Raw genomic sequence first — 18969 nt, 5'->3', positions numbered from 1 at the left:
TGAAGCCATGCTGAGAATCATTTATAAACCTATGCTCGTCTATATAACCCCTAATGATTCCATGAATAACAGTTTCCATTATTTTACCTATAACTGAAGTTAGGCTGACTGGCAGGTAGCTAACATCAGTGATATATCGTCTTCCTTGCAGATGAGCTTTGCTTGGTTCCATATCATCAGCACTTCTGAATCTAATGATTTCCTAAATGTATTAATCAGTGGTTCACTAATGACATATTTGCCTTCTTGAGATAAATTTTGTCTGATACTGGTGATTTAAACTTTTCAGCCTTTCTCCTGTTCCACAATCTCCTTAGTTATGGAATATCAACTTATCGTCATCTGCTCTGAAAATCTGTTCACTTTCTGGCATTTTCTGCAAGTTTTTCCGAGAGAGAGAGAGAGAGAGAGAGAGAGAGAGAGAGAGAGAGAGAGAGAGAGAGAGAGAGAGAGAGAGAGAGAGAGAGAGAGAGAGAGAGAGAGAGAGAGAGAGAGAGAGAGAGATAGTAGTTTTGAAATTCACTCATTTCTTTCTCAGAGCTAACAAACATCAGATTTCTTTAACCCCTGAAAAACCAGAGGCAGCTATAGCAACTTTACCAGATGAAGGTCAGAGATGGTTAGAACTGCTTGACTATTTTTATGCTAAATTTAGCAACTTTTTGCTTTTTTTTTTTTGTAATTCAGTTATTAGTATCACTATTTGTGAGTTAGCAAACTACTCAGTCCCTGCTCCACTAACCATGGCCACACAATAAGTGATTCTGACACATCTGATTTGCTCTCCACTCCCTCCTTCCCACACACCTCAATGCCATGTGTACTATCTGCCTGAACTTGACTACTTATTGTATATCTTTGTGAGAATGCAATAAGGCAGAAACATGAAGTGAACTATATCATAGGTTAACTTAATCTTATTGCTCCATATGAAATTCAATAAAAACAAAAAGCCCACTGAAATGCCAGTCCCATAAAAGGGTCAAAGCAGTAGTCAAAAATTGATGGATAAGTGTCTTGAAACCTCCCGCTTAAAGGAATTCAAGTCATAGGAAGGTGGAAATACAGAAGCAAGCAGGGAGTTCCAGAGTTTACCTGAAAAAGAGATGAATGATTGAGAATACTGATTAACTCTTGCGTTAGAGAGGTGGACAGAATAGGGGTGAGAGAAAGAAGAAAGTCTTGTGCAGTGAGGCCGCAGGAGGAGGGGAGGCATGCAGTTAGCAAGATCAGAAGAGCAGTTAGCACGAAAATAGCGGTAGAAGACAGCTAGAGATGCAACATTGCAGCAGTGAGAGAGAGGCTGAAGATAGTTAGTTAGAGGAGAGGAGTTGATGAGATGAAAAGCTTTTAATTCCACCCTGTCTAGAAGAGCAGTATGAGTGGAACCCCCCCAGACATGTGAAGCATACTCCATACATGGACGGATGAGGCCCTTGTACAGAGTTAGCACCTGGGGGGGTTAGAAAAACTGGTGGAGACGTCTCAGAATGCCTAACTTCATAGATGTTTTAGCTAGAGATGAGATGTGAAGTTTCCAGTTCAGATTATAAGTAAAGGACAGACCGAGGATGTTCAGTGTAGAAGAGGGGGACAGTTGAGTGTCATTGAAGAAGAGGGGATAGTTGTCGGGAAGGTTGTGTCGAGTTGATAGATGGAGGAATTGAGTTTTTGAGGCGTTGAACAATACCAAGTTTGCTCTGCCCCAATCAAAAATTTTAGAAAGATCAGAAGTCAAGCGTTCTGTGGCTTCCCTGCGCGAAGTGTTTACTTTCTGAAGGGTTTGACATCTATGAAAAGACGTGGAAAAGTGCAGGGTTGTATCATCAGCGTATGAGTGGATAGGACAAGAAGTTTGGTTTAGAAGATCATTAATGAATAATAAGAAGAGAGTGGGTGACAGGACAGAACCCTGAGGAACACCACTGTTAATAGATTTAGGAGAAGAACAGTGACCATCTACCACAGCAGCAATAGAATGGTCAGAAAGGAAACTTGAGATGAAGTTACAGAGAGAAGGATAGAAGCCATAGGAGGATAGTTTGGAAATCAAAGCTTTGTGCCAGACTCTATCAAAAGCTTTTGATATGTCCAAGGCAACAGCAAAAGTTTCACCAAAAATCTCTAAAAGAGGATGACCAAGACTCCGTAAGGAAAGCCAGAAGATCACCAGTAGAGCAGCCTTGATGGAACCCATACTGGCGATCAGATAGAAGGTTGTGAAGTGATAGATGTTTAAGAATCTTCCTGTTGAGGATAGATTCAAAAACTTTAGATAGGTAGGAAATTAAAGCAATAGGACGGTAGTTTGAGGGATTAGAAAGGTCACTCTTTTTAGGAACGGGCTGAAAGTAGGCAAACTTCCAGCAAGAAGGAAAGGTAGATGTTGACAGACAGAGCTGAAAGAGTTTGACTAGGCAAGGTGCAAGCACGGAGGCACAGTTTCGGAGAACAATAGGAGGGACCCCAACAGGTTCATAAGCCTTCCGAGGGTTTAGGTCAGCAAGGGCATGGAAAACATCATTGCGAAGAATTTTAATAGCATGAAGTAGTCAGAGGGTGGAGGAGAGGGAGGAACAAGCCCAGAATCGTCCAAGGTAGAGTTTTTAGCAAAGGTTTGAGCGAAGAGTTCAGCTTTAGAAACAGATGTGATAGCAGTGGTGCCATCTGATTGAAATAAAGGAGGGAAAGAAGAAGAAGCAAAGTTATTGGAGATATTTTTGGCTAGATGCCAGAATTCACAAGGCGAGTTAGATCTTGAAAGGTTTTGACACTTTCTGTTAATGAAGGAGTTTTTGACTAGTTGGAGAACAGACTTGGCATGGTTCCGGGCAGAAATATAAAGTGCATGAGATTCTGGTGATGGAAGGCTTAAGTACCTTTTGTGGGCCACCTCTCTATCAAGTATAGCACGAGAACAAGCTGTGTTAAACCAAGGTTTGGAAGGTTTAGGTCAAGAAAAAGAGTGAGGAATGTACGCCTCCATGCCAGACACTATCACCTCTGTTATGCGCTCAGCACAAAAAGATGGGTCTCTGACATGGAAGCAGTAGTCATTCCAAGGAAAATCAGCAAAATACCTCCTCAGGTCCCCCCAACTAGCAGAGGCAAAATTCCAGAGGCACCTTTGCTTAAGGGGATCCTGAGGAGGGATTAGAGTGATAGGACAAGATACAGATATGAGATTGTGATCGGAGGAGCCCAACAGAGAAGAAAGGTTGACAGCATAAGCAGAAGGATTAGAGATCAGGAAAAGGTCAAGAATGTTGGGCGTATCTCCAAGACGGTCAGGAATACGAGTAGGGTGTTGCACCAATTGCTCTAGGTCGTGGAGGATAGCAAAGTTGAAGGCTAGTTCACCAGGATGGTCAGTGAAGGGAGAGGAAAGCCAAAGCTGGTAGTGAACATTGAAGTCTCCAAGAATGGAGATCTCTGCAAAAGGGAAGAGGGTCAGAATGTGCTCCACTTTGGAAGTTAAGTAGTCAAAGAATTTCTTATAGTCAGAAGAGTTAGGTGAGAGGTATACAGCACAGATAAATTTAGTTTGAGTGACTCTGTAGTTGTAGCCAGATGGTGGAAAACTCGGAAGATTCAAGAGCGTGGGCACGAGAGCAGGTTAAGTCATTGTGCACATAAATGCAACATCCAGCTTTGGATTGAAAATGAGGATAGAGAAAGTAGGAGGGAACAAAAAAGGGGCTATTGTCAGTTGCCTCAGACACCTGAGTTTCAGTGAGGAAAAGAAGATGAGGTTTAGAAGAGGAGAGGTGGTGTTCTACAGATTGAAAATTAGATCTTAGACCGTGAATGTTGCAGAAATTAATGAAGAAAAAGTTGAGGGGGGTGTCAAGATGCTTAGGGTCGTCGACAAAAAGGCAGTCCGAACTGGGGACATTCATGGTCCCCTCCCCAGATTGGGACTCCGAGGCTGGTGTTATTAGGTGCTCATAGTTTTGTGTGGAGGAAGAGAGTTGTCTTTAGAGGGCAGGGTGTGACTGCCCCCTTGTGTTGTGAGACACAAAGGGAAACGTTCAGTGAGGTCACAGCTGGGTTTAATGATAAGTTCACAGCACCCCCTGAACAGTGCTTTATATCTCACTGGGAGTAATTATCATTTTGGCAGGTGTCTATTGCCTCCTCCTATCATGACATGCCATCTCTCTTTTTTTCAGCCCTTGTAAAATAATGTGTGACAATCTATCTGAGCCTCTGGATTAAATACTTTCCCTGAGCATCCCAAGCATATTTCTGTTTATAAAATAAGTTTTCTACACATGCCATCTATTTCATCTGAAATACTCCTGCAGCTCTTGTAGCAAAAATTTGAGCTATTTCTAATCTTCATTTTGATAGTTACTGTTCTAGATTAATTATTTTTTCTACCTTTTTATCTTAGTAACCCACTTACTGGTGGAGGCAGTACACACCTGCCAAAATGATAATTACTCCCACTGAGGTCTGAAGCAGTGGATCAGAGGATGATGTGAACTTATCAATAACCCAGCTGTGACCTCAGTCAATGTTTCCCACAAGGGAGCAGTCACAGCCTGCCCTCTAAAGACAACTCTCTTCCTTCACACAAAACTACATGCACCTAAATACACACACAATTTCACTTATAATCCTAAATTAGTATGGCAACTCCTACACCAGTCTCAGAGTCCCTGTCTGGGGAGGGGACCACAAATATCCCCAGGTTGGACTACTCTTCTGGTATTGACCATGAGTGTCTTCACATGCCTCTCAACTTTTTTTTCATTAATTTCTGCAACATTCACTGTCTTAGATCTAATTTTCAACCTGTTGAGCACCATCTCTCCTCTACTAAACCTCATCCTCTTTTCCTCACTGAAACACAGGTGTCTGAGGCAACTGAAAGTAGCCCCTTCTCTGTTCCCTCCTACTTTCTCTATCCCTATTTACAATCCATAGCTGGATGTTGCATCTATGTGTGCAATGACTTAACTTGCTCTCATGTCCATGCTCTTGAATCTTCCAAATTTTCCAACATCTACAGAGTCACTCTTAAACTAAATTTATCTGTGCTGTATACCACTCACCTAACTCCTCTGACTATAAGAAGTTCTTTGAATACTTACCTTCCAAAGTGGAGCATATCCTCTCTCCCCATTTCACAGAGATCTCCATTCTTGGAGACTTCAATGTTCATCTCCAGCTTTGGCTTTCCTCTCCCTTCATGGGCCATCCTGGTGGACTAGCCTTCAACTTTGCTATCCTCCATGACCTAGAGTAATTGGTGCAACACCCTACTCGCATTCCTGACTGACTTGGAGATACACCCAACATCCCAGATCTTTTCCTGACTTCTAATCCTTCTAGTCATGCTGTCACCCTATCTTCTGTTAGGTTCCTCTGATCACAACCTCATATCTGTATCTTGTTCCACTGCTCCAATCCCTCCTCAAGATCCCCCAAAGCAAGGATGCCTCTGGTGTTTTGCCTATACTAATTGGGGGGACCTGAGGAGGTATTATCCTGATTTTTCAAGAAATGACAACTGCTTCCATGTCAGAGATCCATCTTGGTATACTGAGTGCATAACAGGTGATAGTGTCTGGCATGGAGGTGCACATTCCTCACTCTTTCTCTTGCCCTAAACCTTCTTAGTTTAACAGCCTATTCTCATACTATACATGATGGAGAGGTGGCCCACAAAAGGTACTTCCATGACCTGAATCTCATGCTCTTTATATTTCTGTCTGGAATTATGCCAAATCTGTTCTCCAACTAGGCAAAAACTCCTTCATTAATAGAAAGTGTCAAAATCTTTCAAAATCTAATTCTCCTCAAGCTTTCTGGCACCTAGCCAAAAACATCTTCAGTAACTTTACTTCTTTGTCCTTCCCTCCTTTATTTCATCCTGATGGCACCACTGCCATCTCATCTATTTCTAAAGCTGAACTTTTTGCCCAAACTTCTGCTGAAAATTCCACCTTGGAAGATTCATGGCTTCTTCTTTCCTCGCCTCCACTCTCTGACTACTTCATGCTACCCATTAAGATTCTTTGCAGTGATGTTTTCCACGCTCTCACTGGGCTAAACTTTCAGAAGGCTTATGGACCTGATGGGGTCCCTCCTATTGTTCTCTGAAACTGTCTCTGTGCTTGCACCTTGCCTAATCAAACTCTTCCAACTCTATCAACATCTACCTTTCCTTCTTTCTGGAAGTTTGCTACATTCAACCTGTTCCTAAAAAGGGTGACCACTCTAATCCCTCAAGCCACCATCCTACTGCTTTAATTTCCTGCCTCTCTAAAGTTTTTGAATCTATCTTGAACATGAAGATACTTAAATATCTATCACTTCACAATCTTCTGATTGCCAGTACAGGTTTCATCAAGACTGCTCTACTGGTGATCTTCGGGCTTTCCTTACTGAGTCTTGGTCATCCTCTTTTAGGGATTTTGGTAAAACTTTTGCTGTTGTCTTACACATATCAAAAAGCTTTTCACAGCTTATGGCACAAAACTTTGATTTCCAAACTACCCTCCTACAGCTTCTATCCTTCTCTCTGTAACTTCATCTGAAGTTTCCTTTCTGACTGTTCTATTGCTGCTGTGGTAGATGGTCACTGTTCTCCTAAGTCTATTAACTGGTGTTCCTCAAGGTTCTATCCTGTCACCCACTCTCTTCCTATAAATCATCAATGATCTTAACCAAACTTCATGTCCTATCCATTCCTATACTGATGATACTACTCTGCACTTTTTATGTCTTTTCATTGATGTCCAACCCTTCACAAAGTAAACAGGGAAGCCACAAAATGTCTGACTTATGATCTCTATAAAATTTCTGATTCAGGCAGAGCAAACTTAGCAATGTTCAGTGCCTCAAAAACTCAATTCCTCCATCTCTTGTCTCAACACAACCTTCCGGATAACTATCCTCTCTTCTTCATTGACACTCAGCTGCTCCCCTCTTCTATGCTGAACGTCCTTGGTATGTCATTTACCTATAATCTAAACTGGAAACTTCACATCTCATATCTTGCTAAAACAGTTTTATGAAGTTAAGTATTCTGAATCGCCTCTTCCAGTTTTTCTCAACCCCAGCTTCTAATTCTGTACAGGGGCCTTATCTGTCCATGCATGGAGTATGTTTTTATATGAAAAGGTGGGGGGAAAGTTTCCACTCATACTGTACTTTTAGACAGGGTGGAATAAAAAGCTTTTTGTTTTATCAACTCCTCTCCTCTAACTGACTGTCTTCACCCTTTTTCTCGTTGCCACAATGTTGCATCTATTGCTATCTTCTGCTATTTTCATGCTAACATCTCTTCTGATCTGCATTCCTCTCCTCCTGCGGCCTCACTGCACAAGACTTTCTTCTTTCTTTCATTCCTATTCTGTCCACCTCTCTAATATAAGAGTTAACCAGTATTCTCAATCCTTCATCCAAAAAGGATGGTAAACTCTGGAACTCATTGCCTGCTTTTGTATTTCCAACTTCCTATGGTTTGAAGACATTTCTTTTTTTTTTATGTAGAAGGGACACTGACCAAGGGCAAAAAAAAAAAAAAAAAAAAAAAAAAAAAAAAAAAAAAAAAAAAAAAAAAAAAGGCACACTGAAATGCCAGTCCCATAAAAGGGTCCAAAGTGGTAGTAAAAAATTGAAGGATTATTCTCCATTATTTGATTTTTTTATTGGGAGTTAGTTCTCTGTGGGACCTGGTATTAAGTGGGCTTTTTTTTTTATAAATTTTTTTGCTACCGTTGACCAATGGCCTTCCTGAAGAAAAAAAAAAAAAAAAAAAAAAAAAAAAAAAAAAAAAAAAAAAAAGTATATATATATATATATATATATATATATATATATATATATATATATATATATATATATATATATATATATATATATATATATATATATATATATATATATGGCTATTTCATCCACTGAGCATCAACTGACCCGGGAATTGGACTTATATATCCTTAAGAATTTGCAAAGAAAAAGCAAGAAATATGAATTTTTAATTGCCTAGACAGCTCTTTATTTTATTCTGCAATTTTCATGACAAAAATCAGATTCATGGATTTTCCAAAAAATTTCTTGCTTGTCCTTCATATTTTAGATATTTCATTTTCAATAAGAGAAGGTTGAGGAATTGGATGGCAGGGGGAGAGGGCAAAGCTATTTTGAAAGTCTGCCCTGCATGGCAAATCAACCAGCTATGCTAATAAGGACAGAAAAAAATCTAGGCGTAGAAATATTCAAGTACCGTATTTGATGGCTCATAAGACGCTACTTTTTTCTCAGAAAAAGGGTCAGTAAATTAGCCTGCGTCCAATGAGGCAAAGGTCCAACTTTGAGGCAGTAATAGGTTACAAGTCTACGGCAACAGAGGCTCTAAATTCAAACCACAGATGTCTTTGCACAATTAAATAAAGTCATGATTGGTAGTACGCCACAAAATGCTCTTTCTTTCAAGGTACCAATGTGTAGTATCTCATACTTACTGGTAATCCACATAGACTTTGACCAGTCAGGAAGAATTTGCTTAACCATGCACCACTTCTTCTTGGAGTTTTGTTGGGGCAGTGTAGGTTGTGATGTCACAGCCTTTGATGCCCCAAAGGTGAGGTATCCAATTATAATATTAGACTAGATGTGATGGAGCTGGTTGGATTTGTGGAGAAGGTTCTGGCAAGGTGGAGATGGTGCACCACGTTTTTCAAAACAAACGCGGTCGGTTGCGCTCCGACGTGACGTACTCGGTGACACCGAGTGTGACGCCGTTACTGATTGAGGTAAGACAATAGCCACACTTTCATACAATTAAAATTGAACCTATCTTTTTAACATTCTTGCTTTGCATACATATGAAAAAGATTGAAGCTAGAGAAACTTTTCTTTTATGAAAATAGACTAATACACCTTGAGAACGAATATTTCTTCTATAAAGGAATTGAGTGTCATGGGATAGGCTGGCTTGAGGTGATGATCTGCATAATATTCATGTAATAGCTTATGCTTTTACACATCCTTTGGCTTTGAAAATGTACTAAAATACTGCATAAGAATTACATGTGAAAGATGCTAAAAAATAAAGTATGAAAAAATTTTATTATCACTGTAGTCCCTCAGTTAATGGTGCCGCCAAGAGCTAGGTGCAGTTAATGTTTACATTCAGCTGAACCGCATTAAGACTGAAACTCCCCTGCTTACCACACCTTTTGGGCACTAGAGGCTGTGACATCACAGTCTGCATGGCCCCAACTAAAATACCAATAAGAAGATTGTGTTTACACGTCAGCAGGATTGGTACAATCTTGTCTTTCAATACCCTCAACCGAACCATTACGTTCTGGCTTTCAAGGCCCGCAACCTTACCAAGATTTGACTCCAGAAATCCAACCAGCTCCACTGTATCTAGTCTGAAACACTACCTGTATACCACACCTTTGGGACGCCAGGCTGTGATGTCACGGCCATCACAGCCTCAACAAAACCCCAAAAAGAACAAGTAAGCTGCTAGCATAAATTAAACTTTTAAATGCTGAGTATTGGTATCTAATAGTGATCTAAATGCACGTGAGAGTCTTCAAATGTCGCTTGAATTCCTTGACTTCATATCGATAGCCTAAATCTGTTAATTTTTGTTTTTTTCTATTTCAATACATGCCAGAACTGGGTGCGTCTTATGAGCCCGTGCGTCTTATGAGCCATCAAATACGGTAACCTCCAAAAAAATCAATGGGTATACAGACAAATCTATCGATGTTCCATTTATACAAACAACTTACCTCTTCTCCTCTAAGAATTTTTCTATTTGAAATTATGAGAATTTTCATGTCCCTTTCTACCTCAATTGTTTCAGTGTAACAATTTGGGCCACAGGAATGGTTGATGTACCGAGCAAGACCACCAGTCACTGTGGCATCTACCACTCGCTGATCGTCAAGGCGAAACATGTAAATTCCACGATTCTGTGCTTCATATCGCTTCTCACGCACCTGAGGGAAAAACATTTTCTACTATTAAAATGTCTAAATTTATATTTTCTTCAAGTTCTTTCCTGTATGCCATAAGATGATCTAATCAAGAAAATTCGGTTAGTACTATTCTTTTAATTCCTCCTACACATTCTTTGCTTCATTAATTCTAAACTTTGCCTCAACATTAACACTTTGTCTATTGTCCACAGTAACATGGAATACTTTACTTATGTATATTCAAGCACAAATCAAATTCAAGTTCACACACAACCTCACCTCAGCAAGCTCTGAGCGAATAATCTCTCCAATGTACTCAATTATCATGGTGTTCTTCTCAATGTCTCGAGCTGCATACAGACCCAGGCCTTGAATCTTGGACCTGTGTGACATATAACAGTTCAGAATAACCAGATTTCTAAGTCCCAAGAATTAACACAAAAAAGACCAAATTAAAAGTAGTCTAATGCTTCATTTCTAAAATGAAGATAGAACCTACAATTTTAGAATGTGACTATGAGTCCTCTTTGAGTATTCTATTATAAACATTTGCAATATAACTGAGTCATTTAGTATACTCATATGATTAAAAAGTGTCTATTCAAAATCCAAAATGTAAGTGAAACAGTATCCTCTGCACATTTTCTTTCCTGTCTCTGTTCCTCTTATATTTATATATAAAGTACCAGATCAACCATAATTTTCTTTATCCTATGATAGTGATTAACTTACATAATGCATAGAGATCATACTCAATATAAAAGTTGCATTCTTGTAAATATACATGCACCTTTAGCTTATGTATATTTTGAACCATTTATTTTGCTGAAAGCATTCATAAATTCTTACAAAAAAAATTCTAGAGATGGAGTGTCAGATATGAAACACAGTATGTTCTTAATAAAGAAGCCTGGAACAGGCAAGTATGATAAGAAGACCATGATAATAGGTCCTTAAATGCCAAAATCCATGATTTTATGACTAGAGATCCAGAGAAAATTTACCCAGTGTGATGGCTAACCTGGCAGACTACAGCAACCATTGATGTGACATGCTAGTAGGAAGAGCAGAAAGTGGGTAACAACACTGACTATCAGTAGTACCTAACCAGGAAAGGATGGGTGTGGCTTAATGCCAATATATCATGACGAACACTGCCCTGGTCAGTGCTATGTTGACTAACCCACATGTTAAGGAATTTTAATTTTTTTTTTTTTTTTGCTTTCTGTGTAATAGGTGAAACATGTAATGAAAATATGTATTATAGCAATCTTGATTGTATATGGAAGACTGGAACATATATAATTCCACAAACATATTTTTTTTGGAAAAATACTTCTGATGCTTCAAGAGGTCACATCAAAATAAATACAATGAAACATCATCATCTCTTTCTTAAATTAAACATAGCAGTCTTGTAGTTGGGGAGCCACGTAGTCACTGACTAGGTTAGAAGAATATTCTCACTCTATTCCATGTGTGTCATGAAAGGTAACTAAAAGAGACAGAGCAATAAGTGAAATCTGTTCCCAAATCATCACAAATGCTGGGGAAACTGAAAAGAAATATGTAAAATTAAAGTATGCAGAAAAGAAATAATTTGTATACTGTGGTTTGCCAGTATAATAAGAGTAATATATTGGAGGGGGAGGGGGAATTTTGCAACAAATTTATGCATATATAAATGTTTTGACTTATCGTGTAAAATACATTATCCAAGCTCTATGGTTCAGTAATTTTGTGCCAGAAAGCAAATAAACCCAAGTAATGACTGTATTTGACATGCAATTGGGTTCCTCCATCCTGACTAACTTTTTCTTCATTAACTTCTGCAACATTCGCGGTCTAAGATCTAATTTTCAATCTGTAGAACAGCACCTCTCCTCTTCTAAACCTCATCTTCTTTTTCTCACCGAAACTCAGGTGTCTGAGGCAACTGACAGTAGCCCCTTTTCTGTTTCCTCCTACTTTCTCTATCCTCATTTTCGATCCAAAGCTGGATGCTGCGTTTATGTGCACAATGACTTAACCTGCTCTCGTGCCCACGCTCTTGAATCTTCCGAGTTTTCCACCATCTGGCTACGACTACAGAGTCACTCTCATACTAAATTTATCTGTGCTGTATACCTCTCACCTAACTCCTCTGACTATAAGAAATTCTTTGACTACTTAACTTCCAAAGTGGAGCACATTCTGACCCTCTTCCCTTTTGCAGAGATCTCCATTCTTGGAGACTTCAATGTTCACCACCAGCCTTGGCTTTCCTCTCCCTTCACTGACCATCCTGGTGAACTAGCCTACAACTTTCCTATCCTCCATGACCTAGAGCAATTGGTGCAACACCCTATTCGTATTCCTGACCGTCTTGGAGATACGCCCAACATTCTTGACCTTTTCCTGACCTCTAATCCTTCTGCTTATGCTGTCACCCTTTCTTCTCCGTTGGGCTCCTCCGATCACAATCTCATATCTTTATCTTGTCCTATCACTCCAATCCCTCCTCAGGATCCCCCTAAGCGAAGGTGCCTCTGGCATTTTGCCTCTGCTAGTTGGGGGGACCTGAGGAGGTATTTTGCTGATTTTCCTTGGAATGACTACTGCTTCTGTGTCAGAGACCCGTCTTTGTGTGCTGAGCGCATAACAGAGGTGATAGTGTCTGGCATGGAGGCATACATTCCTCACTCTTTTTCTCATCCTAAACCTTCTAAACCTTGGTTTAACACAGCTTGTTCTCGTGCTATACATGATAGAGAGGTGGCCCACAAAAGGTACTTAAGCCTTCCATCACCAGAATCTCATGCACTTTATATCTCTGCCTGGAATCATGCCAAGTCTTCTCCAACTAGCCAAAAACTCCTTCATTAACAGAAAATGTCAAAACCTTTCAAGATCTAACTCCCCTCGTGATTTCTGGCATCTAGCCAAAAATATCTCCAATAACTTTGCTTCTTCTTCTTTCCCTCCTCTATTTCAACCAGATGGCACCACTGCTATCACATCTATTTCTAAAGCTGAACTCTCTGCTCAAACTTTTGCTAAAAACTCTACCTTGGACGATTCTGGGCTTGTTCCTCCCTCTCCTCCACCCTCTGACTACTTCATGCCACCTATTAAAATTCTTTGCAATGATGTTTTCCAGGCCCTCGCTGGCCTAAACCCTCGGAAGGCTTATGGACCTGATGGGGTCCTTCCTATTGTTCTCCGAAACTGTGCCTCCGTGCTTGCACCTTGCCTAGTCAAACTCTTTCAGCTCTGTCTGTCAACATCTACCTTTCCTTCTTGCTGGAAGTTTGCCTACATTCAACCTGTTCCTAAAAAGGGTGACCGTTCTAATCCCTCAAACTGCCGTCCTATTGCTTTAATTTCCTGCCTATCTAAAGTTTTTGAATCTATCCTCAACAGGAAGATTCTTAAACATCTATCACTTCACAACCTTCTATCTGATCGCCAGTATGGGTTCCGTCAAGGCTGCTCTTCTGGTGATCTTCTGGCTTTCCTTACTGAGTTTTGGTCATCCTCTTTTAGAGATTTTGGTGAAACTTTTGCTGTTGCCTTGGACATATCAAAAGCTTTTGATAGAGTCTGGCACAAAGCTTTGATTTCCAAACTACCCTCCTACGGTTTCTATCCTTTTCTCTGTAACTTCATCTCAAGTTTCCTTTCTGACCGTTCTATTGCTGCTGTGGTAGACGGTCACTGTTCTTCTCCTAAATCTATTAACAGTGGTGTTCCTCAGGGTTCTGTCCTGTCACCCACTCTCTTCTTATTATTCATTAATGATCTTCTAAACCAAACTTCTTGTCCTATCCACTCCTACGCTGATGATACCACCCTGCACTTTTCCACGTCTTTTCATAGACGTCCAACAATTCAGGAGGTAAACATATCATGCAGGGAAGCCACAGAATGTCTGACTTCTGATCTTTCTAAAATTTCTGATTGGGGCAGAGCAAACTTGGTATTGTTCAATGCCTCAAAAATTCAATTCCTCCATCTATCAACTTGACACAATCTTCCAGACAACTATCCCCTCTTGTTCAATGACACTCAACTGTCCCCCTCTTCTACACTGAACATCCTTGGTCTGTCCTTTACTTATAATATGAACTGGAAACTTCACATCTCATCTCTAGCTAAAACAGCTTCTATGAAGTTAGGTGTTCTGAGACGTCTCTGCCAGTTTTTCTCACCTCCCCAGCTGCTAACTCTGTACAAGGGCCTTATCTGTCCATGTATGGAGTATGCTTCACATGTCTCGGGGGTTTCCACTCATACTGCTCTTCTAGACAGGGTGGAATCAAAAGCTTTTCGTCTCATCGACTCCTCTCCTCTAACTGACTGTCTTCAGCCACTCTCTCACCACCGCAATGTTGCATATCTAGCTGTCTTCTACTGCTATTTTCATGCTAACTGCTCTTCTGATCTTGCTAACTGCATGCCTCCCCTCCTTCCGCAGCCTTGTTGCAGAAGACTTTCTTCTTTCTCTCACCCCTATTCTGTCCACCTCTCTAACGCAAGAGTTAACCAGTATTCTCAATCATTCATCTCTTTCTCTGGTAAACTCTGGAACTCCCTGCCTGCTTCTGTATTTCCACCTTCCTATGACTTGAATTCCTTCAAGAGGGAAGTTTCAAGACACTTATCCATCAATTTTTGACCACTGCTTTGACCCTTTTATGGGACTGGCATTTCAGTGGGCATTTTTTATTAGATTTTTGTTGCCCTTGGCCAGTACCCTTCCTACATTAAAAAAAAAAAAAAAAAAAAAAAAAAAAAAAAAATACAGCATTTCACTCTTGACTTTCCTTTTGTAGTGTTCATCTTTCTAATGCCACTGCATATTGCTTACCATAGACAACTTAATATTAATATCAACTGCAAAAGGATAGTCCTAACCTATATGACTACATGAAAATTAAGATATGAATCTTGGTTTCTTCATACCCAAAACAAATGTGTTTTTGTTACACAAGTTTTGGAGAATATTTGGTATACCTTGAACGGACTAATAAAATGGAGTGGTCCTTTGTATTTACTACTGTCATCTTTCTTTGAAAATATATTTGCCAGTAACTTTCAATTTGTAATGTTCCTACTTTTCTACTCTGTCATTAAAGGTGAAAAAAATTTCAGAAACATCCATTTTATATACAATTTGAACTAGTTTTTAAGATCTTTTCTTAACTTTATCCTATCTTTGTCCTTGTTAATGCTTTAATGCTTTTCAATCTTCCTCAAAAAAAAAAAAAAATTACTCACCTAGCTAAGTAAACTGAGCTTCTCCACTCGTTATTCATTTTCTTGTACTGAGAAGATCTTGAATGAACGTGAAGTTTACTGTATGGAACAAAGGGATCATATGCCATTGTAAGGTTTGCCACACTAGCTGCTGCTCTGCAGTTGCTGCTAGTCCGAACAGATCCAGCACTGGTGCGTATACCATGGTATCTCTTGAGGTGAAGCTTGGTGAAAGGTTCTGCTCGGGCACATCCACTTGGGTTCACAGCTAATGGAAGCTCAAACAATGGGTTGCGTCCAAATTTGAAGTTGTAGTCTGCCAGAGTATCTATACCAGGGAGGGACTCTAAGATACGTACAATGGCTGGTTCAGTGAGACCAAACAAGTCCTCTCCACTAATATACTGTGGAAAAAGCCTCACAACATCTGCTTTCTGACGCAACTCTGCTAGTGGCTCAAGAACCTTAGTCCATACACCTTTTGGAGAGCAACTCACAAATGCATGATCTTCATATCCATCCTCTTTAACTATTATACGAAATTCTGGCTGACCATCTTTATCATGAATTGAACACTCATAAGCACACCTCTTGTGAAGACGCCGCATGCTCCAATAATATCGGATCTGTAAAATCATAAAAAAAAAAAAAGCAATAGTTTCTAGTTATTGAATAATTTCTTTTAAAATTCATGAAGACGAACAATATATGACAATGCAATCTATATGTGAAAAGGATTCAATACACACACCACACACTTATAAAATATATATATATATATATATATATATATATATATATATATATATATATATATATATATATATATATATATATATATATATATATATATATATATATATATACATACATACATACATACATACATACATACATACATACATACATACATACATACATACATACATACATACATACATACATACATATATATATATATATATATATATATATATATATATATATATATATATATATATATATATATATATATATATATATATATATTGGCATATTTAAAAGGAGAGATTTTTAGCTAAATGTTTATGTGGATAATCAACTGATACTCATTTATAACATAAACCCACAAAGTATTATTGGAGGCACTTCACAAATGTCAGAAGGCATATTTGCCATGCCTTTTGATATTTTCTAGGATTTGGTTTCATCTTAATGAGTACAGTCAGGTTGCACTAACATGCAATATTCTAACATGAATCATGTAACACGTGGGATCAGTTTGCTTTTAAGTCATAAGTAGGAAACTGAAAGCCTAACGCAGGGATGAGCTGCAACAAGCTGCAGAAAGGTCCATAATGTGGAGTAGGATAACATTAATGTTTGGGGAGCAAGTGCACCACCAGTGCTGCTATCCCTGCCACCCACAGTCATGCTAGTTTTGTGAGAAGGGCAGGCTGCAACCACTGTTGCTGCCGTACACAGTGATGTAGGTTTAGTGAAGAGGGTGAGCTGCAGTTGATCCCACTGAATACACAATGATGTGAGTATACTGAGAAGGGTGAGCTGCAACCACCACCAGCTGCACCACCAGGAAATTATAATAATAATAAAAAAAATAAAAAAATAATAAAAATTAAATAAATAATAATAATAATAATAATAATAATAATAATAATAATAATAATAATAATAGATAAATAAATAAAAAAAAAATAAATAAATAATAAATAATAATAAAAAAAAATAAATAAATGTTTTTTTTTATTTAAATAACTCTCAATATAACACTTTAATAATTTTTAATACAGTATATTTAATTTAGATTTAAATTATGATTTTTTTACTCAATATAACACTTAATTAGTTTTTAATACAGTATATTTGATTTTGATTTAAATCATGATTTCTTTATTTTCAATATGACACTTAAATAATTTCTAATACAGTATATTTAATTTTGATTTAAATCATGATTTTTTGTTCTCAATATAACACTTCAATAACTTTTAATACAATATATGTAATTTTGATCTAAATCATGATTTTTTGCTCTCAATATAACACTTCAATAACTTTTAATACAATATATGTAATTTTGATTTAAATCATGATTTTTTTACTCTCAATATAACACTTAAATAATTTCTAATACAATATATTTAATTTTTATTTCAATCATGATTTTTTTTACTCTGATTTGAATTGATTTAAATCACTTGATATAAATAATTTGATTTAAATCAAACCAACCCTGACTGGCGCCATACACAATGATGCAAGCTTAGTGAGAAGGATGGCCAGCAGCCACTGATGACACCACTGCTATACACAATGATGTGAATTTAGTGAGGAGAAGAGTGGGCTGCAGCTGCCACCATCCACAGTGATATCAACAGTGACCATTCATTAGCTGTGTGTATAAAGAATGGCTCTGAGTTTTTTTTTTTTTTAAATGACTTACTGCACTGTATAGATTTTCATTCATCATCCTTTTGATGTTTTATGGAGTCCTATGTATTTATTACCTTCAATTATAAGCATAAAAATATTATAATGTTATAGGTAGTCTGGAAATACTTTATTTAAATTTTTGAAGGGTCTTTCTCAGAATCATAACCCTTTTCTGCCATTGCTTTCATTAAGACTAACATGAATTGCATTTAATGAGGGTTGATGGTGGAACTGAACTCCAATGTCAGCAGCAACCTGACTGTACTTGCAGCCATTTATAGCTGTTTTATGTTTAGCAATCTTAGTAATACTAAGGAGCTTCATGTTATAAATTACATATATAGATTATCCATCACTTAGTTTAAGCCTGACTGTAGTATTTATCCAGTTTATCTGGTGAAAAAAACTGGAGTATAATTAGCATGTTACTATTTTTCTTAACTTGGAAAATGATATATATATATATATATATATATATATATATATATATATATATATATATATATATATATATATATATATATATATATATATATATATATATATATATATATATATATATATATATATATATATATATATATATATATATATATATATATATATATATATATATATATATATATATATATATATATATATATATATATATATATATATATATATATATATATATATATATATATATATATATATATATAATATATATATATATATATATATATATATATATATATATATATATATATATATATATATATATATATATAATATATATATATATATATATATATATATATATATATATATATATATATATATATATATATATATATATATATATATATATATATATATATATATATATATATATATATATATATATATATATATATATATATATATATATATATATATATATATATATATATATATATATATATATATATATATATATATATATATATATATATATATATATATATATATATATATATATATATATATATATATATATATATATATATATATATATATATATATATATATATATATATATATATATATATATATATATATATATATATATATATATATATATATATATATATATATATATATATTTATTTAATGTAGAAAGAAAAAGGCCCACTGAGATGCTGATCCCCAAATAGGGTTGAAAGCAGCAGTTTAAAAATTGAAGGATAAGTGTCTTGAGACCTCCCTCTTGAAGGAGTTCAAGTCATAGGAAGTTGGAAATACAGAAGCAGGCAGGGAGTTTCAGTTTACCAGAGAAAGGGATGAATGATGGGAATACTGGTTAACTCTTGCATCAGAGAGG

General features: G+C 36.9%; 1 protein-coding gene across 5 annotated transcripts in view; it reads right to left on the bottom strand.

Annotated features, from left to right (window-relative positions):
* The window catches only part of LOC135099764 (histone-lysine N-methyltransferase 2C-like), a 193867-nt gene that overhangs the window by 4523 nt on the left and 170375 nt on the right, over positions 1-18969 (bottom strand). For all 5 annotated transcript variants that reach the window (XM_064002273.1, XM_064002277.1, XM_064002276.1 and 2 more), the window contains 3 exons: positions 15216-15820; positions 10236-10338; positions 9768-9977 (listed from right to left, as the gene is read on the bottom strand). In XM_064002273.1, the coding sequence (XP_063858343.1) occupies positions 9768-9977; positions 10236-10338; positions 15216-15820 (918 nt within the window). The remainder of the gene's footprint in view (positions 1-9767; positions 9978-10235; positions 10339-15215; positions 15821-18969) is intronic.

This window comes from Scylla paramamosain, chromosome 4, assembly GCF_035594125.1.
Source record: "Scylla paramamosain isolate STU-SP2022 chromosome 4, ASM3559412v1, whole genome shotgun sequence".
In the NCBI taxonomy this organism is placed as follows: Eukaryota; Metazoa; Arthropoda; class Malacostraca; order Decapoda; family Portunidae; genus Scylla; species Scylla paramamosain.
Note: the sequence above shows the minus strand (reverse complement) of the source record. Positions and strands in the feature narration are given on the sequence as shown.